Source organism: Sarcophilus harrisii, chromosome 4, assembly GCF_902635505.1.
Source record: "Sarcophilus harrisii chromosome 4, mSarHar1.11, whole genome shotgun sequence".
Lineage (NCBI taxonomy): Eukaryota > Metazoa > Chordata > Mammalia > Dasyuromorphia > Dasyuridae > Sarcophilus > Sarcophilus harrisii.
The window spans coordinates 95,719,789-95,741,656 of record NC_045429.1 but is presented as its reverse complement, the minus strand read 5'-3'; the positions used below and the strand labels follow the sequence as shown (position 1 = coordinate 95,741,656).

Here is a 21,868-nt window from a genome sequence, read left to right as displayed (position 1 = left end):
TCACATGATAAATATGAAAATATGTTTAAAAGAATTGCGCATATTTAACAAATCTGATTGGTTGCTACTTTAGGGAGGGGGAGAGGTAAGGGAGGGATGAAGAAAATCTGGAAGACAAAGTCTTACAAAAATTAATGTTGAAAACTATACATGTATTTAGAAAATAAAATACTGTATTAAAAAAAGAATTTCAAATCAGGCTTTGGTTGTGTATCACTGGTTATAAATGTAGTACATAAATATATAATTATTACTTGCTGCCTAATATAAGTAGATACTTCACATATGATGAATTCTCTAACTCCTCCCTCTTTTCCAAAATATGCACAATGATAAAGTTAACACCATAATGTTAATTCTCTCTCAGTATAGTAAAGTTTTTGAAATGGAAGGAGAGATTCCATCTGGGAGTTTTATCCTTGTAAGGGAATATCATTATTGCATTTAATAATTTTTACCTAGAAACAGTGTCTAAATTATATCCAGGCTACCATTTAGATATATATTTCATAGCCAACACTACTTTACCATTTGCTCGACCTCATGCTGCTCCAATACTTTCTTAATATTTTTTCCTCTGACAACAAGAAGCATGTGTTCCTCATTTAATATGTTATCAATGGGAAAAAATAAGTGGTAGGATGAAAATAACTATTTCCTATCTCCATATCCATCTCTCTATTTCATGCCTCTATGGTTTCAGAGATCAATTAAAAATAGAATAGAATGAAAAGTTTTTTTCTTTCTGAATGATTAAAATCTATTTCAGGGCTGCTATTCCATCACAGAGTTTTGGAAACTGCTACCTCTTACCCTACCATGTTTTGCTCCAGCTGTACCTTTTTTGAATGGAATGATCAAAACTTTCCCTCAATGTTCTTATTTTCTAATTCTTCCATTTTAATGTACTCCTTTAAATAAGTTCCCAGTTTGCTGTGTGATCTTGACAAATCACAACATCTCTGTGTTTCTGTTATTTCATAAGTAAAACAGATAAAAAAAATCCCCTTCCATTTCTTTGACTCATCACACCAATGAGATAACGGCACATACAGAGCACAGCATTTTCTGAGATCTCTTCCTCCCACCAGTCCCAACCCTACAAAACTTCCCCAAAGCCAAAGATAAACCCTGAATTATATGAAATAATTCAATATTAAATCATCCTCAGGATGGCCAAGAAATACCACATGCCACTTTTTTATCAACTGCCTTAAAGCAATATTTAATAAATGTAAATTAAAATTGTCACCCACCGCCTCCTCTCTCTGGCTTCTGTGGAGGAGTCTGTCCCAGTAGTTGAGAGCACATTGGCAGCCGTAACCCCATTGGCAGTGCTAGGCGGGGGACGATTGGTGATCACACACAGCGGGGTACTAGAGGACACACTATCTGCAGCTTTTTCCACAGATGGATCTGCATGGAGCTTGTAAGAAGTTCTGAAACGAAAGAAGATGCAACACAGAGAACACTTAGGCATTTCCCCCAATAGATCCCTGACAGAGTGTAAAGTCAAATCAGATTTAAGGGCAAAACCTTCTGGCTCCTCTTTAGTTCTGAGCTTTTTAAGTTTAAGTTTTAAAAAGCTCATCTGCTTGGGAATATTATTACTATGTCCATGCACACCCACCACTCCACCCACTGCATTTAATGAAATTCCTTGCCTGAGATAAAAAACATAAGCTATAGCATAGCCAAAATACTGACTGACATGGGCAATAGTATTTTACAGGATTCCTTGCTACCATCTGGACCCCAAACATGCATACACAAGCTGGTTCTGGCCGCACACAAAGGAACACTGAAATCACTTACAATTTTGGTCTCCATCTATCCCTCAAATCAATACCTAGAAAAGGAAGTCTTCATAGGAGTCTTGAGCAAGATATGAAGGTGAGCTCCTTGTATTATCCATGTATAAATATTCTGAATAGTTAGTAAATCTTTAGCATATTCAATTCTCCCTCTCCTAGCTCCTTTGCATTTGAGCCAATTATTTTGTGACTTGCATACAGATTAGTATAATATATTTCTGATAAAAAAGAAAATCGGGAGGGCCAATAATTATTGGCTCACAATGGGATCCTATGTGTAACCTTAACTACAGATTTTCTATCTACAAGATATATAATTAAAGTAATTTGCATGAGAACAGGATCTTTGTTTCTTAAAGGGATTGGCTCCAGCAGGCTCTCCTCCCAAAAAGCTATTATTTGTGATATCACAGCTTGTTGCTAGGGTAACAAAAATCCAAAACTGAAAAACATACTTATCAGAAAAGCAATCAGGGGTATGAAAACTACTAAATATCTGATATCCACCATAAGTTTAATCCAAGGAAAATTTACACGTGATCACAAATTCATTGTCAAATATATCACACATTGGCAGAATAAGCTTCAAGAAGAAATTCAAATTTAAAAAATTTGAATACATCTTTAGATCCTGCTCAATTATTCAACAAGCATTTAGTATGCAACTACTACTCACTAAGTACTGTGCTAGATGCTGGGACTACACAGACAAAAATTAGAAAGGTCCCTACCCTGAAGCATTTTACATTCTACCACTGGAGAAAACATATTACACAAAATAAATACAAGGAAAATTTGGGGAGAGGACATTAGCAGCTGTTGGGATCAAGAAGAAGCAACTCTCAAACAGGAGAGATGCTACCCAAATAGCTTTCTACAAAGGCCAGGTGGCATGTATTAGTCAGAATAGAAGTAATTTAAGTCAATACTGTTTTAAGACCTACATGAGTAGTACACAAGAACTAGAACACTGGGTTCATGGGGTTGGGTTGGCTTTTGTTGTTGTTGTCGTTTTGCTTTTTAATGTTTATTTTCTTCCCCTGTATATATTTGATCAGATCCAGTTGTTCTTCCTGACCTTTACTTTCTTAGGATTGAGTACTGACTGGGTAGGACTCTATACACAGTGATTTCACAGCTATTGCTGGTGAAAATGGAGGAAAAGCTTCCTCAAAATTAGGACTGTTCCAACGTAGAATAGATTTCTTAATTAAGAAGTGAGTCCCCCATCACTAGAGGTCACCAAGTAGACAGAGGGTAGATACCTACTTAACACATAGGCTATACAAGATGAACTCTTTAGACCCTTCTAATTCAAAGATCCTATAATTCTCTGTGATTTATCATTATCATAGCAATTTTTAAAATCAGATTTTAAAAATTTAGGGTTAGGGTAATGTTGCTTAGGCTTATAATAAATGGATTTAAATATGTATCTTAAATGTCTCCAACTGGGTTTGAAGTCAGGAAGACAAGTTCAACTCCAATTTCAGAAACTCACTAGTTATGTCATCCCAACTATAAAACAGGGAAAATAATAAAATTTGCTTCCTAAGGGTTGTTGTGAGGATAAACTAAGGGAAAAAAAAACCCTAAAACTAAAAGGAACTAGAAATAACAATTTATGCAAAACAATTAATAGTTTTACTTTGAAATAAAATCTTTCACTTTCCTCTGCCTCATGAATTTTTAAAAAATGTGCTCTATCAATTGACACAGCTTATTTCTTCAAGGTATTCTTAAATTCTGTTCCTTCTAGTGTTAAAAATTATTATTCTTTTTCAAAAGCATATAGGTCTTGTACAAGCTGGGAGGTAATACAATATTGAATGCCTACGGTGCTTCTGGGACAGAAATCAATGGTCTAAGTTCTAGCCCCGACTCCAGCAATCTGACCCTGCCCAAATGCTGTGATCCTTCTGATCCGCAATGTTCTGATGTGCCAGTTAGGCATGAGAATAACTACCCTGTGTCTCTCTCTTCTGAGGGTTGTTGGGAGGCTCAAATCAAAGTCATATCATGGAATCTACTCTAGATTTTGGAGTTGTAAAAGACCCTGGAGGTCCCTGAACCCAAACCCTGTCAAATGAGAAAAATAAGACTTACAAGTGAAATGCTTTGCCCATGGTCACCCAAGGCAGCATTCAAACCTCAGTCTTCTTGCCTTCTGTCTATTCCACCCTAATGCCTCTTAGGAACAATGGAAATTAGGAGATGATCACTCCTGATATCAACAATCATCAGTGCTAATATCACTCTTACTAACAGGAGCATTTATTACAAGAGAGACCTTGTCTTAAATGTCTTAAATAACAATCCCTGCATTAGGGAACGAAATCTTCTGCTGACCTCACAGGTGTCAAATATATTAAAACAAGAAAGTGCTGAACTGGAAGCTTTGAGACCTAGATCCTGGTTATTTAGAGACAAAAGGGATCTTAGAAGTCAAAGAATCCTGCCCTCTCATTTTAAGGCACTGAGGCCCAAAGCAGGGATGTGATTTGCCCAAGATCTTTATACAGTATGGAGGATAATTAGGATTTGAACCCAGATCTATGAAGTCTAAATTCAAGACTCTTTCTTTTAAGAGCCCAGTGGTTTGCCCAGGTTCGGCTAATACATATTTGAGTCCAGAGTGGAAGACGAATCCTTCTGATGCCAGGGCCAGTCCTCTACCCACTGTGCCATCTTGCTGCCCCTAATGAATGCTCTTTCCTCTGCACTACCCTGTTTTATCTTCTGGTCTTACTAACACCTAGATGTGAGTCTCCATTTCTTCAACTACAAAATATGTGGACTGTTCAATTACCTTAGAACCTAACATCCTATGATCTAAGAACCATTTTTAGTATTGCCTGAATGATAAGAGTTACTATCATCATCATTTCCTATTTTCTTTCAATTATTTGTAAAACATAGGCCCATAAAAAGTAATTGCTATCCTAAAACATAAAGCCATCTCCATAACAAAAGTGATAAATATCATAGCTCTAGTTAAAATTAACTGCTCAACCTCTTTCCTGTCTTTGAAGAGGAGGGCCCTAAAGATCACTAAACACTAAGGATTTCGAAGTGTTTCCAAGTGTTGGTTAGTTTTGTTCAATTGTTTGCCCCCACCCTTTTTTTTTCTATAATAAAGGAAGGATCCCTAGAAGAGGAAGAAGGGAACAATACATTAGGAAATGTAGGTAATCAAAAACTATCACAAAAATTTACTTTTTAAAAAAAGTCACTATAGGACATTCTTTTACACAACTATCTTTATCATGCTGCCTTTGGACTTACCTGAAGCCAAGAAGAGAACACTCAGGAATAAACTTCAAATGAATAATAACATTCCCCTTTCACGTATTATCTAGCAAGTCCCTGTTCCCATATAGAAAACAGGCGGCTTTCTGCTAGAGGCTAGTACCATTTCTCATCCTGACTATATTCACATTCTATCTTCCACTAAAAACCAAAGAAAAGGTCTTCAAACTTTTATGTATCTACAGGAAAATTTAAACCTTGCAAATAGGGTGTGAAAATCATTTTAACATTTGATTTAACACACACCAGGGAACCTTGAATTCCAATCATAACTGACAAGAGGGAATCCAGTGATGAATCCAATGAAGTTAATTAAAGATGTATCTTGAGTATTATATATGTGGCGATGTATCCTAAGAGTATATCTAACTTTGTAAGTAATTTTCATCAAGTTGGAGGCTTAAGTACAATTTCCATCTGGGTATCAATAGCAAAAACTTGTTGAACCTAATGCTCCATTAAACCTTACCTGCCATGGTGAACGGATGCAGTAGTATTTGCACTGATTGATGTAGGGCAGGAAGAGGCAGGTTGCCACTGGCTGCCTCGAGAGGTAGATGAACCAATGGTAGTGGGTGAGGTAGCAGGAGATGAATTGCGATTGGCTGAAATGTAGGGACTGGTGGGGTCACTACTTCTACCAAATGAAGCACTGCAAAACAGCACACAGGGTCACTTTGTCATTTCCCTTTAGGACACGCAGGGCACACAATTCCCAGCCCCAGCTCCCCACTCAGGTGGTGTGCTTTCCATAAACAGAAGCCAACAGAGAGAGGGTGAGGCAATGGAGAAGGGCCCAGATTTGGCTGGCACTTGGTCACTGAGGTCAGCTGCTATTGAAGAGTGCAGGAAACCATGCAGCAATGAGGAAGAAAGGAGTGTGGTTAGGACTGTGGGGAAATGGGAGAGATGGCTAAGAATAAAATTTTGTATTCAAAGAGAGACTCATCCTATTAGACCCCAAGGCAAAAAAGAGCTCCTATGAAACGAAGTGACAGACGTGGAAACTATCCTGGATAATGGGGAAGAAGAAGTAATGTGGGCCCTCGAAATGAGAGGTACAAGGACAGAGACAAGCAAAGGAAGGGGAAATGATCATATTAAAAGAGGCCCCTGGAATAAGGAATGATGAGGTCCTGAGAGCTGGGAGAAAATTAAGTTAGCATTCAAAAAGCCCCTACAAAAGAAGAGAATTTGGAAAGACTCCAGAGAGTAAACTAAGACCTTTAAAGGACTGGCAGATAAAGAGAAGGGAAACCCAAGGCCCAGGGAAGGGGTGATTTAGCAATGCAGAAGTGTAGTCAAGGCCTAGGATTCATTGCACCAGATAAAGCTAGCTTTTCTTTGTTTTCATTAAACATAGAGTCAAACTGCAGCAAGAAGGACCTGTGTCAGGTGGTTAGGACTCACAAGAATTGTGCTGCAAAAGTGATGATCTGTCATCAGCAAATAACTGATTTGTATACCATTTTATATACCTATATATCCAGGGTCTTATAAAATTTTCTCAGGCAAAAAAACGGTCACGAAAAAATTTAAGAAGCCCTGCTCTAAAGAAAGGGGAAGACAGGTGTTTTTCTGGGTAGTGTGAATACAAACCTAACTGCAGAGAGGAAATAAACTACAGGGATTTTTTTTTACAAGGTTCCTCAGCCCAAGGATGACTTGAATTGTGACCCAATTTTTCCTTTTAAATCATGACCAGATAGATAGATAGATCCTCCTGATTGAAAATGATATTATATAAAAAAATATAGCATAGGCTTGAGAGTCAGGAGATTAGTATTATAATTCTGGCTTCACTGCTCTGTGACCTGGAAAAAATTATAATTTCTTTAGGCCTCGTTTATAAAATTGGGGAGAATACTATTTTCCTATTTATCTTTGAGCCAAGTTTGAGCACAAGCAAAAAAATTTAAAAAAGAAGTATGAATTCTCAGAAGTTGAAACTATAAAAATTCAATTTCTGATAAATCTTGAATATATTTTCTTTCAAAATGCTCATTAATAAGTATGCTCTTCATCCTTATCTGACAAAATCTTTCTCCCTGCTGCTCATAAGAGCTATGCCAAAGAAAATCAGTGCATCTGTCAAACCAAATGGAGTCCATTTAATCTCTTTAGAAAGAGTTGAGTTCATAAAATCAACATCCAATCACATAATAATGTTAGACCATTTATCTAGGCAAAAAACATCATTATTGTCATTTTATACAAAAAATACTAACTTATAGCAAGCATGTCAAACAAGGTATACCAAACCCCTGACCATTTTAATATATTCAGCTTTCTCATTCTCCTCCATCCTGCTGTATCTGCCTGGCTGAGTATATACAACTGAAAATCAAAGATAATTTTGTGCCAGAATAAAATAATTTCTTTTTTTTAGCTGTGTCTTCTTTCACAGTATGTATCTATAGAATTGAAAAACATTAGAAGGCTACAGAGGCTGTTTATTTTATAAGCTTATAATTCTAATGCCATGTTCAAATATTCATCAGCTGGTGGTACATATCATTCTCTATAAGATAGTAGTAATGAGTGGGATATAAAGTGGTGATGCTTCCTATTAAATAGAAATAGGGTCTGATCCTGCCTTGGTAAGCTGCCTACACAAAATTTCTCTTTCTAAGCCTGAGACAACCCATCAGTCAGCTAATGAATAGACTATGATGGCTACAGTACAAAATGTGAATGATGAATAAAGGGAGGAGAAAGTTTCTAAGAGGCTGGAAAAAGAATAAGAGGACAAACCAGAGAAAAGGAATCTTCCTCAATGTCCAAAACAGGGTATTTAGCAGTTTTGCCAAGGAAACTTCTTCAGTCACTGACCAATAGCAAACAAAGTAACTATAAGAACAAGATGAAAAAGGAAAACACAAGCATTCTCTAAACTTGAAGGTTCCATAATCTCAAAGTGTCTGGTGGCTACAGAACAAAAGAAGTCATTTAGAAAACTCAAGTATTTAGTCAACTGATCTAATTCTAAAAGTATTTTTTTAAATAAAAAAAAAAAAGCCCATGTGCACAAAACTTAAATGAGGCCTGCTCTTCTTCCAGAAGCTTTAGAAATGTGAAAATTTCAGATTTAAGGTCAGGTTTGACAATAGACAGAATCTCTGTTGTAGGATTCTATGAGGGTGAATGATAGAGATGGAGATGAGGAAAGGGCATGAGGACACAGGAGAAAGGGTAACAAAGAAAAATTAAGATCTGGGACAAAGATTGATTTAATCAATGTTAATTGCTTTTCATTTAGATTAGCCAAAATATCCCAAGAAAGCTTAAAAAAAAAAAAAAAAGAAAAACTCAACCCTGTATTTTTATGATACATGCAGTTGTTACTCTTGTGTCCATAGCACAGAGGTTTCAAATGTGTGGTCCACAGGCCGCATGCAGCTCACAACACTCCAGAGAGTATTAAAATGTACTTGGGAAATATTAGCAAAATGAATTAAAATTAATTTTTAAAATGAAATTCAACAGAGATTAAAATCACATTTTAACACTAGGTCAGCGTGCAGCTAGCAGAAATCCTGAGGTGGGGTCAGACACTGTGACTGGTAGGTCAGTCACTGAGAGTTCTTCCTCAAGATTTATACCTTTTCAAGTAGGTTGATACGTAGGTGGAAGGAGCACCAGTCTGAGAAGTCTCGTTTCCCTTTGCTTCATCCCTCCAAAGCTGCCGAGTGTAGGAGCCACTCCGCACCAGGTTAACAGCAGATTCTCTGCAAAGGCAAAACAGAGAGAGAGAGAATACTGTGAGCTTGGGAAAATCTTCAATCTCTCAGACCCCTACTCCAGGTTAGCCACAGTCTTATTATCATGCAATACAAACTGGGAGGGAGAAGCAGGAATGAGAAGTCCTGTGGTGAAGTTTAAAGGCAAGAAAGCAGCAATGAGGCAGCGAGGTGGTAAAACAGATGAGGAAGACCCATCAGACGCTGAATTAGCTGTGTGACTGGAGGCTAGTCACTTAACTTCTGCCTACCTCAATTTCCTCAACTATAAAATGGGGATAATAGTACCCACTTCCCAGAGTGGTTTTGAGAATCAAGTAATATATATGAAGTGCTTACTTGGCACAGTGCCTGACACAGCAGGCACTTAATAAATGCTTGTTCCCTCCCTCATTTCAAATATCTTTCTCCTGGCCATAGAAAGGAAATCACTAAATACTATTTCCAACAGTCTTTTGAGCTGGTAATCTGTTCCCAAGTACTAAGGTCTTGATAATAGAGCTCCCCAGGCCCTGTGTCTGTTCCCACCTCCCTCCCTCTGACGTTACCTTCCATTTACCCTATATCCGTCTTCTCTGCAATGCTTGCATGTAGTCTCTCTCATTAGAATGTGAGTTCCTTGAAGGCAGGGCCTATTTTTGCCTTTCCTTAATAGATACTCAGTGATCAACACAGTACAAGGCAAAGAGCAAACTCTAGTTAACTTGAATTGATAAGACTTGTAGTAAGAAGAGCAGATAAGGAAATGAGAGACTGAGAGGAAGAGGTATTTAGGGGGAAGTCTATCCTAGGGGGAGTCACGGTCAGCAGACAGAGAAGCCCTATGGAGAAAGGCAGGGTGCCTCTGGCATTTGAATTTAGCAGCTTCTGGCTTCATATCCTGCAATGATTACAGGTTTGCAAAGTGCTTTATGAATATTATCACATTTGGTCCTCACAGAAGCCCAAGGATGATATTATAATCCCTATTTTACAGATGAAGAAACTGAGTCAGAGGTTAAATGGCTTTCCCATTTTTCCTGGCTTTCTAGGCACTGTACCATCTAGCTGCTTGAGTAATCAGGAAGACCTGAATTCAAATTTGGTCTCTGACTCTAGTCAGGCAACTCCCGGCAAGTTACTTAAGCTCTGACCCTGTTTCAACAAGTTCCTCAGTTCCCCACAGTTGTTGTGAGGATCAAATGAGATAATATTTGTAGAGTACTCAGCATGGAGCCTGGAATATAGTAGGTACTATATAAATGTTGTTTGTTATTGTTGTTATTGGAATTATCTCCAGACCCAGCACTCTATACCTTAGGGGAAGGGACAAGAACTTAACACAGCAAGCTTCCTACCCATGAGAAACTTTGATCAGCCAGATAAGGGTTCAAAGCATTTTCTTTAGTAAATTTTTTGAAAATCATGTAACCTAGATAAAAGTCCCACCAGATCAGGTTTTCCTCTGAGATACAGTACTTCAATTTCAATATAACTGAGTAAACAATATTAAATCATGAAAATTCTGAATTTTGTTGATTCTTGGCCTAAATGATCCATATATGGAGTTGTGAATATGCTATAAAAACCTTTCTAGGTCAGTATGCTAAAAATACAAAAAAGATCCATTTAAAGACCCTAGTTAAATCCTCTGCCCTGGGTGAGCAGTGCCCTAGCTCCATCCTTCATCAACTAAAAGATGCTATAATACAAGCAAAAGATAAAAATCTCAGTGGATACTCTCATTAAGAAGAGTTTGAAATTGAAAACTACTCATTGGTCTATGACATTTTAAAGCCTACATGTGAAAAGCAAACCCTTGACTACTTTTTCATTTTTAATTGTTAGAAACAATTGAACTTTTAGCCATCTGAAGACTTTATAAGAACATATTTATCTAACATAAAAGTTAGGCCCAAATCTAAGTGACTCACTGATGGAGGGGAGAAGGGAGATTTACTTTAGATTCCTCATCCATGAAATGGATGTGGTGGATCATTTGTCCCTCCCAGCTCCAGAGCTAATCTCTAGGACTACCTAGCTTCCTTGAAAGCTCAGCTCATATCACTTCACTTCATATGAGGTATTTCCTGTTCCCTCAACTGCTAATAACTCCATCAACACTGAAATTACCTCTTTTTTACTTTGTATATGTTTCTATGTAAACATACAGGTTCCCTACAATAGAACCTAAGTTCCTTTAGGCCAAAGACTGCTTTTTGTGCCCTTTATCCCCAATGCCTGGCACAAGTAGGTGTTTAATAAATACCTGGTGATTGGTTAATTGATAAGGAACTATGAAGCTTCCCTAACCATTCACTGACATTACCTTTACTCTACATTCTTCCATTGTTTATTATGTATAAAATCTGTACCAAGCTATCTTAACGTGATCATATGGGCAGTCCATACTTATAAGATGGTTGTATTCCAGAAATTCATTTGTAAGTTGATTATTTAGATTAAGTTACAGAGTAATGCATTTTCACATAGGAGGAAAAATTACAATTAATAATTCCCCAATAAAATGTCATAAATATTATATTATATATAAGATGGGCAGTTCACAGCAGTTCATTTCATCTATAATATAGCTGAACTAATAGTACTAATCTGAATTTCTGAATTTTAGAAACATGGGATCATGTCATGTTGAAGTGAAGAAAATTAGGAGAAAGAATACTCTCCCCTCCCCAATAGGGAGTATTATTTTCTAGATCTTCCCCACTCTACTCTCAGCTCATAATGCTTCAATGACAAAATGCTCAGGACCACCATACTATTCTAGGTACCTTCATCTGTCTCAGACTGATATTAAAATCCAGGCTGCTCTAATCACCATGCTCCATATTCAAAAATTACTGACTTTCCCCAATCAAAATTCTGATACTTTCACTTGGTCTTAACAACCAATTAATCATTGTTTATCACTTCCATTCAATGTGCTCAGTGCTGGAGATCAAATATAAAATAAGAGTGGCTGACTGAATTAATTCTTACTAATGTGTGAAAGTACTTGTATTTTTTAGAAAAGGATGCTTATAAGAATTTCAGGCAATATGACAAAACTTTGTTAAAAGATCTAGAAAGTCTAGGGCAAAAAAAATTTTTTTTTGATTTTTGTTTTTGGGTAGTAGAGAGATAAAGTTTCAGTAAGTAGACTAACCCTAACTGAAAATTTGACATCTGCTAGAGTCCAGGCCATTCTTCTTCCTTTCTCAAGAAATTCAGTTTCTCAATCACAGTTTTTATCCCTATCCCAACCCCAAATTCCTCTTTCCAGTTTCCTATATACTATCTCCTACTTTACTAAGAAAAACAGAGGGAACACTCACAGAGTTCCCTCTTTTCCCTTAATCCATCCCTGGAAGTGTACTGTCTCCTCCTTCACTAGAGACTCTGATAAAGAGATGGTCCTTCATTTTTTCATTGCCAGTGCCCAGTATTTAGGACTTTGATCCTATCTATGCTATTCTTTTCTAATAGAAAATTTGATTCTTCTATCATTCTGTCTTCTGTCTTTTAATCTCTCCATTTTTATTGATTTCTTCTGTGCTCCCATCTCCTTAAAAAAAGAAAACAACAAAAAACTCTTCACTTGATCTGTCATTTCCTCATATGCTATATATCTTCTCCCTTACATAACCAAACTCCTATGAAGTATCATCTATACTATTTGTTTTCCACTTTTTCAACTCAACATCACTCATTTCTCAACCCCATATAATTTGATTTTCAACTCTTAACACAAGGAATCTCTCCTAAGTTACCAAGAACCTCAAAACTGCTCTATCTGAGCTGATGATTCCCATCTGTTCAAGTACCACTCTCAGATCAATATCTAGCCTTCACCTTTCTCCTTCATTTCTAGTGCTGTCTCTCTAACTTCAGAACAACCATATCCACCTACATGTCTTGTAACCTCCCAAGCTGGAGGCCCTGTCTCCTCCTCCAAACCATCTACCTCCTCCAAACCTTCATAGTTCTGTTGGGGGCATCACAATCCTATGGGGTATCTTGGTTTCACCACCTCTGTGTCATTTTGGCTCTTCCTTCTCCCTCAGACCCCACCATTCAATCAGTTTCCAAGACTTGTCAATCTCACCTCCACACTATCTCTCCACCAGCACAACCACTACCTGCCTTCACCCATCATCAGGAAAACTGAACCAAATTCCTCATCATTACTCCTACTTACAGGCTCCTCCTCCCAATTCATTCTTCACAAAATTACCAAAATAATTTTTCAAAAGTACATATCTGATCATGTTACTGCCCTATTCAAAAATTTTCAATGATTGTTTTGCCTCTAGAATAAAATGTAAACTTCAAAACCTGACACTTAAACCCCACCAAAACTTAAGTGCCACATATCTTTCTAGACTTAGAATATAAGAGTCATTTTTCCTTTATGTTTGCTAGGTCCCAGCCAAACCAGTCTCCTTGATGTTTTCCCAATTTGGCATTCCCTCTTTCATCTCCATGCCTCCCACAAGCTGCCTTCCATTCCTATAATAGACTCCCTTTTCACCTACACACTTTATTAGAAAATTATTTTTAATAAAACCCAAAATAAGACTTCCAGGAACTTCCACTGGTCCTATTTCCCCTTTCTACATGGCTTCAGAGAAAAGAAAACTAGAACCAATAGGCAGTAGGATAATACAATAGTACATAGGAAAATACTGGTTCAATGTAAGAACAAAAATCCTAGACTATCTTATCTCATTGCCCTCACCAACTCTGCTCTGGTAAAACCAGAGGTGCTCTTGGCACCTAAAGGTGGCATGTTTTTTGAAGGCTCCTGCTATTCTCCCTTGAGAATATGAGTGTCCATAGCTCAAGTTCTGCCTCCTTCCCTTAACTGCTTCAACACACTTTGGTTAAGGAACTCACTTATTTGCGCCAATTACTGTGCTGCTTAATCACATACTTTGTTCCTTTTTAAAACTTTTTTTTCTAATTACATGTAAAAACATTTTTAATTTTTTTTTTTTTTTTTTTTGTAAATTTGAGTTCTAAATTTTCTCCTTTCCTCTCTGGCCCCCTCATCGAGAAGGCAAATAATTTGATGTAGGTTCAATGTAAATTACATATTTTCTTACATCAGTTATCTGTGTTAGTCCTGTATCCCTTCTAAGCTCCTCAGAGATTCAGATCATAACATCATACATCATTGTATTGGTGGAGCTAAAACTGAAGACAGCTCAAAAGATATGAATAGACAATTTTCAGATGATGAAACTGGAACTATTTCTATTCATATGAAAGAATGTTCCAATCATTATTGATCAAAGAAATGCAAATTAAGACAACTCTGAGATACCACTACATACCTGTCAGATTGGCTAAGATGACAGGAAAAGATAATGATGAATGTTGGAGGGGATGTGGGAAAACTGGGACACTGATGCATTGTTGATGGAATTGTGAACACATCCAGCCATTCTGGAGAAATATCTGGAATTATGCCCAAAAAGTTATCAAACTGTGCATACCCTTTGATCCAGCAGTGCTACTACTGGGCTTATATCCCAAAGAGATACTAAAGAAGGGAAAGGGACCTGTATGTGCAAAAATGTTTGTGGCATCTCCTTTTGTAGTGGCAAGAAACTGGAAAGTAAGTGGATGCCCATCAATTGGGAAATGGCTGAATAAATTGTGATATATGAATGTTATGAAATATTATTATTCTATAAGAAATGACCAGCAGGATGATTTCATAGAGGCCTGGAGAGACTTATATGAACTGATGCTGAGTGAAATGAGTAGAACCACGAAATCATTATACACTTCAACAACAATACTACTTGATGATCAATTCTGATGGATGTAGCTCTCTTCAACAATGAGAGGATCCAAATCAGTTCCAATTGATCTGTAATGAACAGAACCAGCTACACCAAGAGAAAGAAGACTAGGAAATGAGTATGGACCACAACATAACATTTCCACTCTTTCTGTTATTGTTTACTTGTATTTTTGTTTTTTCTTCTCAGATTATGTTTATCTTCTTTTTAAATCCAATCTTTCTTGTGCAACAGGATAATTGTATAAATATGCATACATATTTAACATACACTTTAACATATTTAACATGTATTGGTCAACCTGCCATCTGGGGGAGGGGGTGGAGGGAAGGAGGAGAAAAGATGAAACAGAAGTTTTGCAAGGGTCAATGCTGAAAAATTACCCATGCATATGTTTTGTATCTAAAAAGCTATTAAAAAATATATATATATATATACATATATATATATATATATATATATATATAATTTTATTATTAGGGGGAGGATAGAAAGGGGAGAACTGCCTTTTTAACCTATTTTAATGCTAATGGGAGACACACATTCTTATGTCCATAAGCAATAAAATTTAATACGGAAACTGAGTGGGGAAAAAAAAAACTGAAGACCGCTAACAAAACTCTGTTGTTGCCCCATGACACAGTCTAAGTGGAATAATACAACTAGAGGCTTTCAAAAATTCTACCAAATTTCACAATTATGTAAACAATTTCAGCCTCATATTTCATGATAAGAGCATTCCCAGAATCACAGATGTTAGGTCTTGAAGGAACCTCAGAAAACAAGTGACTTGCCTACAGTCACATGACTAATAAGCAGGGTCAGATCAAGCCTTTTAATTCCAAGCCCAAATGATCACTTCCCTAATCTTTTGGGGCACTGTGGCTCTTAGGAGGCACTTTGGCTGGGTCCCAGATCTATTCTGTAGGTACACAGCAACTACATGCTAATGATTTATAATCGTGCAAATCTCAAGAACCATTTCTCACCTTTAACGTTCTTTAAAGTAAAATTAAAGTTTTACTGTTATTTCACCCACATGGTATAAAAATACTTGAGGACATTTTCACAGCAGCTCTGGGAATACTATCATTATTTTACAACTGTTTTATAGCTGAGGAAATTGGGGCAAACTGAGGTTGTTATGCAGCTAGAAAGTGTCTGAGATGGGATAGGAACTTGGATTTTCTTGACTCCGGCTCCAGCACTCTATCCAATGTGTCCCTCAGACACAGAGTTGTTTATCATAGTGAAAAAGAACAGAAAAGATAGGGGACCAGCTTTAGGGCATAGTCAGAGTTTAATGTATTAAAGTGAGAAAAATCAGGAGAAGGAGGGACCAAGAGCATATGTAATATAGATACTGTGCAGTGGGATGCAGACCGGAAAACATTCAAAATAGACCAAGAATATCTGCCTACTTGGGACAGAGAAATAAGAACCAAGAAAAACCTCTGCAAAACAGCATTCAAATAGAGCAACCTGATAACCTGCACAGCCATACCTGTTTTCCTTTTCCTCAATGTCACTTGCGCTATTGAGCCTCCGGGGTGCTAGTGAGGAAAAATAGCTTTTGTTTTCCCTCTCCTGCAAAACCAAAACAAGGAAAATATTGGGTGGGTATAATATTGACATGGGAGATAAAGCCTGGGACTAAACTTACCATCTCAAAACATAACCCAATTAGTCTGCTCTGTTCAGATACCAATTCCATTTCCAGGGTTACATATACATGGCACAGTAGCTTGGAAATTTCTGGGTCCTTTCAAAGAGAAATAAGTTTATGTGGGAATTACGTTATGCCACTGGGAAGGCAGGGGTGACCAGAGCATAGATAAAAGCAGCCCAAACTGCCCACCTCTAACAGAGAAGCAAGGGGTAAAGAGGCTTGTTCAAAAGCCAAATTCCAAACTAGATGCTAGATGGACTAGTACTCATTTACTCCTCTCCCGCACCCTTCTCTAATTTATTTTTGAATAATCAGACTTCAAATATAAAGGACAGGTAAGTTAAGTTGTCGTCACAGATGCTTCTTGAGGGATAGTAGCATCTACATCACTACAGAGGCACCCATGCTAACAGACCTCTCTGCAGTCATGACCTCAGAAAAGAAGAATGAGAGGAGCAAGTGAGACAGCTGAAGGCCCGGGACAGGACAATCTGAAATGAACCATTCTTACTCATCTTGGGAGAGCAGCTATTGATGAGGATTGCCTCACAAAACAGATTCCCCACTCCACTCCCACCTTTTATTGCTGAAAATTTCAGGAGCATTATTTTCACCAAATTCTACTCCTGCTGAGATCTTTTGGCTTGAAAGCCCAAACTACTGGATTGTGCCCAATGCAATTTAACTGTTTTACTCCCGATTCTTAAAAAAACAAACTAATATTTTTTTCTAGTAAAACCTTTTAGGACATAGCTTAGAAATACCTTATACTATTGTTCTATGTGTGAAAAAACTGGATATAAATAGAGTCAAGAGGAGAAACTATGTGATCTGCAGAGCAAGAATTACTGTAGCTTTTGTCAACCATTACTTGTTCCTTGGGAATCATGATTTGTTATTAAGATGCTCATCTATCTTCAGAACCTCTGACTTTCTGGAGCCAGCAAGGATTTTCTGTTTATCCCCATACTAGCTTGTCACAGATCGAATCTCCCGACAGTTCCAACAGCACCTTTTCTTTGTTGTCCAGCAGTGCAGAAATCCTGGGGCTAGATGATGATCGGAAGATGGAGGAGCCCCGATCCCGGAGAGCTTCCCGGGGACCGGCCACCTCACTGAGCATGTTGTGGCTGCCGGTTTTCCGCAATCCGAGTCGCCAAGAGGCGGGTGATTCATCCTTGGGCTCTTCTGCCTTACTGAAGAAACTAGAGGAGAACTACAAGGAAAGGAAGGATTAAGGGAGAGGAACTGACCAAGCAGCATTCTTCAGTCTGAGGAGATTCCTTTCTCAGACCACCAGCCTTTTTGTAATCTCATCCTACTCTTCACTTGAGCCCAATAAAGCCCTGTTATCTTGTGCAGTGATTTCTAGATTGGATCACAGACAAATGATGCCACTTAGGGCCTCACTGTTCCCATCTATAAAGTGGGGATAACGGATATGATCTTGACCCGGAGGTTGGAAAACTAAGATAAGTTCTTAGCAAGAAAAGCAATTAATGCAAGTTGACTTAATTTAAGATTGCCTCAGCAATCTACCGTCTACCTGTCACCTAGAACCAGCCTAGAGCAGCTCGAATAGGTTTGTACCACCGGAAGTTTGGTTAGTAAGTGACAAGCTTTTTTAGGTATAGCAACTGAAGAAAATGGAAAATGAAGGAGTTGGATTAGATGGCCGCTAAGATCCCTTCCAACTTTAAAACTATGATCTTATCTTATGCAGGCCAAGGATCTGTGAAGTATCAAAGTATTCTATTTTACAAAAATGTACAATGAGAAAATGTGTGAAAATGTATAATTTCTACAAAAGTTCATTCAATTTTTAGTTGTTGAAAATCTCTCAGAGGACTTGGATGTGCCTATATTAGTTTGGAACTTTTATGGAGTCTAAAGGTTTTTTGCAAAATGCTTCGCACTCCCTTCTTTACCAAGCCACCTTTGCCTATCAGACAGAGTATGTATGCCATATAGTGACATATATGTCAAATTCACTCCTCAAAATTCCTAGGGAATAAAGGTGCATGAACCGGTATGTATCTTCTTTATAACTTCTATAAAGTGCAAAGATGGGAGTCTCATCAGAAAAACTAAGGAGCAGAGGCAAATAGCACAGAGCAACTGTCAAAATGGTAAATATTAAAAGTCTGAGTTCCCCTAGACTGTTGTCTATATGAAACTATTTGTAGAAAATATTAACTTTATCTTAAGATAAATTTTTTCCGTTAACAGACATCAATTAATTTCTAACAATAAAGGACTTTTTGTTCTGTACACTAATACTACTATAAGATGAGAGATTTACATAATCAACACAAGAGCATTTTTACAAGCCCTAAATAAAGGACCACAAATATACAATCTGTTATGAACCATGACAATATTATTTAATAAAATTTCATTCCAAAGCCTTCCTCATAGTATTCTAGGGAATAACACAATGCTGGAAGCGATTTTATGGCTTTCATAAAGTACTCACTCTTCTAGCAGGAGAAGCAGAGAAGATATTCTGAGATGGTGGTGGTATCTGCTCCATGATGGTACTCTTTGATTCAGAGCTGGAGTGGTTGATAACAGCCTCTGGCTTTTGATCTGGTATTTGACAATGGAGAAGGAATAAAAATACTATAAAATTTTGCTTCCTTATTATGTCCTTCCTTCCCTGCTACTTGAAAAGGGTCACCTGGCAATTCTTAGGCAAAAGGTTGTAAAAGCATGAATGCACACAAATACCTGAACTCCAAGTAAATTAAAAATCACTAATAGACCCCTAGAAATAGAAGATAACTAAATCACTGTGTAATTTACCCTCCTGCCCCATGAACTTTAGTCTAAATCTTTATTATGTATAGAGAGGATTAAAAACATATCAATTTGTTCTGATGAGTTATTGAATCATACAATTATGAAATAGTTCATCTATTAGCAAATTTTATTAAGCATCTGTTGTGCTCAAAACTATGCTAATCCCTGACCTCAACAAATTTGTAATCTGATTAGGGAGACAAAATTAGCACATGAAAAACAATAGCAAAAGAAAATTTAAAATCCCAAAGTATAAAGTGAAGAATCAATTGACTGGTTTGACCTGTGACACAAGAACACCCCAACTGGAGCCAGGATTTGGAGGCTTCTTCCCCAAAGAACCTATTGCTTCAGATAGACTGTATTGAGTCACCCTAACAAAATCAACCTACCACCACTAATTAGGCACCAGCAGAGAGGGAGGGGCCTCCACTAACTCCAAAGGTCTGGCCCTAACATTAACACAGAAGTAGTCTGGGCTATCTCAACAAGTAGTGAATTTCTCTTCACTAGAGGTTTTCAAGCAGAAGCTGAATGCTATTTGTTGAGTATGTTAAAATTTAGATTCTTGCAGGAAATCAACTAAATTATATCAGGGGTCCTTAACCTGGGGTTGAAATACCCCACTAAGGGATATATAGAAAGATGTCAGGAAGTCCATAAATTTGAATTAGAAAAACACTTTGAAAACTGTATTTTGATAGAAATGATTGCCTTTGTAATCCTATGTATTTTATCTAATGTATTTAAAGAAGTTATTCTGAGGAGGGAATCACAGACAGGCAAAAGGACACAAAAAAGGTTAAAAACTCCTTCCAACTCTAAATTCTATGATTCTGCAATCCCTCTGAGGCTAATAGCCAAAATGAGATTTTGAAATCTCCTTGCTTCAGAAACACAAGGATGCTATACTATACTCTGCCAAGGTGTCAATATTTCTACCTGCCCTGTGTCAATCAAACAATGCTACAGCCATTCATTATCATCAACAGTATACAAACATTTATTTAGTGCTTACTATATGCTAGACACTGTGCTAAGTGCTAGGAATTCAAAAAAAAAAAAAAAGGCAAATTCTAATGGAGAAGACGATATGTAAATCTCTATAGACATACAAAATATATGCAACAAAGAAGAAATGTAGTCTCAGAGGGATGACATTAGCTGTGAGAAAAAACAGGAAAGGCCTTCTGCAGAAAGTAAGTTTTGAAAGAAGCCAGGAGGCAAGGATGAAAAAGGTCAGCATTCAAGACATAGAAGACAGGGAAAAGATGTTGCCCCCTTGAATATATACCCATGGATCCCTTAGAGGATCTGTCAATCCCAGGTTAAGGACTCCTGATCTAATTCAATTCATTGCCCCAAAGAATTTTTACTTTTAACATACTTTGCATAGGGAAAGAACAGGGTTCAGAAATTGCATGGCATGTGAGGAGAACTCCAGGTAGAGATGCAACTGATTGTAGATGGAGGCAGGGGAGTAGACTAAGACTGGGGAGGTGGTAGGGGGCAGGCTGTACAAGGCTTGAGATGCCATTACATCTGATCCGGGAGACAAAAGGCAGCTCCTGTAACTTACTGAATGTGTATGGGCAGGGGGGAGGGAGGGGAAAGGGGGAAGGAAGAAATCATTTTTGGAAGCTGAGTGAAGAATCAACTGGAGTGGGATATCAAATGGAAGGCATGAGGCAATGAGGGCTTGACCAAAGGGGGTCTTTGTGTGAGTAGAGAGTTACACAAGAGAGATGTAGAAATAAGGTTTGGCAATGAATTGTGAATGAGGACAATAAAGAGTCGAGCATGATACAGAGATTATAAACTTGTGTAACTGGGAAAATGATTAGCTTCTGGATAGGAAATATGAAGTTTAGAAAAAGGAAGGGTTTTAGTGAGGAACATGAATTCTCTTTTGGACATATGTTTCAGATGCTTTAGCTGAAGATGTCCAAAAGACAGTTGGTGATTGTAGAAGTGAAGAACACTGTAGAAAAAGAGAAGTAAAAAGCAATCATTTTTTTTTTTAAATCATGATCTTTATGCAAACAAAACATATTGCTTTCAAAGAAAGAATGTGTAGAGACAACTCAAGGCTAGGTCTCCCAGAAGAATGAAAGTCAAAAACCCTGAACACTATAACAAAAGATATAATCCCAAAAATAGCCTGCCAAGAATCTCTAAACACAGAAAAGTGCCAATCAAAGAATCCACAGATCTGCCCATCAGTTGGTGAATGGCCAAATAAGTTAGGATATATGAAAGTAATGGAATATTTAAAGTGATGAACAGGTTGATTTTTAGAAAAGCCTAGAAAAATTTACACAAATTAGAGTGCAATGTGTGTGCTGAGTGGAACAAGCAGAACCAGTAAAACATTGTACACAGCAACAAGAAGATTGTGTGATGATCAGGTATAATAGACTTGGTTCTTCTCAACAATTCTAATAAACTTTGAAATGGAAAAATGTCACTCACATTCAGAGAAAACTATGGAGACTGAATGTGGATCAATGCATACTATTTTGACCTGGGAGTGGAGATGAGGGTGGGGAGAAAAGATGGGAGAGGGGAAGGAATGAGTTCTTTTTTCAAAGAAAAGCTTAGGATCACTGAAAAAACTTGTCAATTTTCCAAAGTTAATTTACAGTGTCTGTTTCATTTACATGAAACAAGGGATATGCTCAAATAGGTTGTGCATCCAATAGCATGTCATAATTTAGACAATAAAGAATCATGAAGAAAGCTAAA

General features: G+C 37.4%; 1 protein-coding gene across 8 annotated transcripts in view; it reads right to left on the bottom strand.

Annotated features, from left to right (window-relative positions):
- The window catches only part of PPP1R12B (protein phosphatase 1 regulatory subunit 12B), a 233,711-nt gene that overhangs the window by 124,643 nt on the left and 87,200 nt on the right, over positions 1 to 21,868 (bottom strand). For all 8 annotated transcript variants that reach the window (XM_031937143.1, XM_031937144.1, XM_023501872.2 and 5 more), the window contains 6 exons: positions 18,798 to 18,910; positions 17,334 to 17,537; positions 16,157 to 16,239; positions 8,726 to 8,851; positions 5,593 to 5,775; positions 1,257 to 1,439 (listed from right to left, as the gene is read on the bottom strand). In XM_031937143.1, the coding sequence (XP_031793003.1) occupies positions 1,257 to 1,439; positions 5,593 to 5,775; positions 8,726 to 8,851; positions 16,157 to 16,239; positions 17,334 to 17,537; positions 18,798 to 18,910 (892 nt within the window). The remainder of the gene's footprint in view (positions 1 to 1,256; positions 1,440 to 5,592; positions 5,776 to 8,725; positions 8,852 to 16,156; positions 16,240 to 17,333; positions 17,538 to 18,797; positions 18,911 to 21,868) is intronic.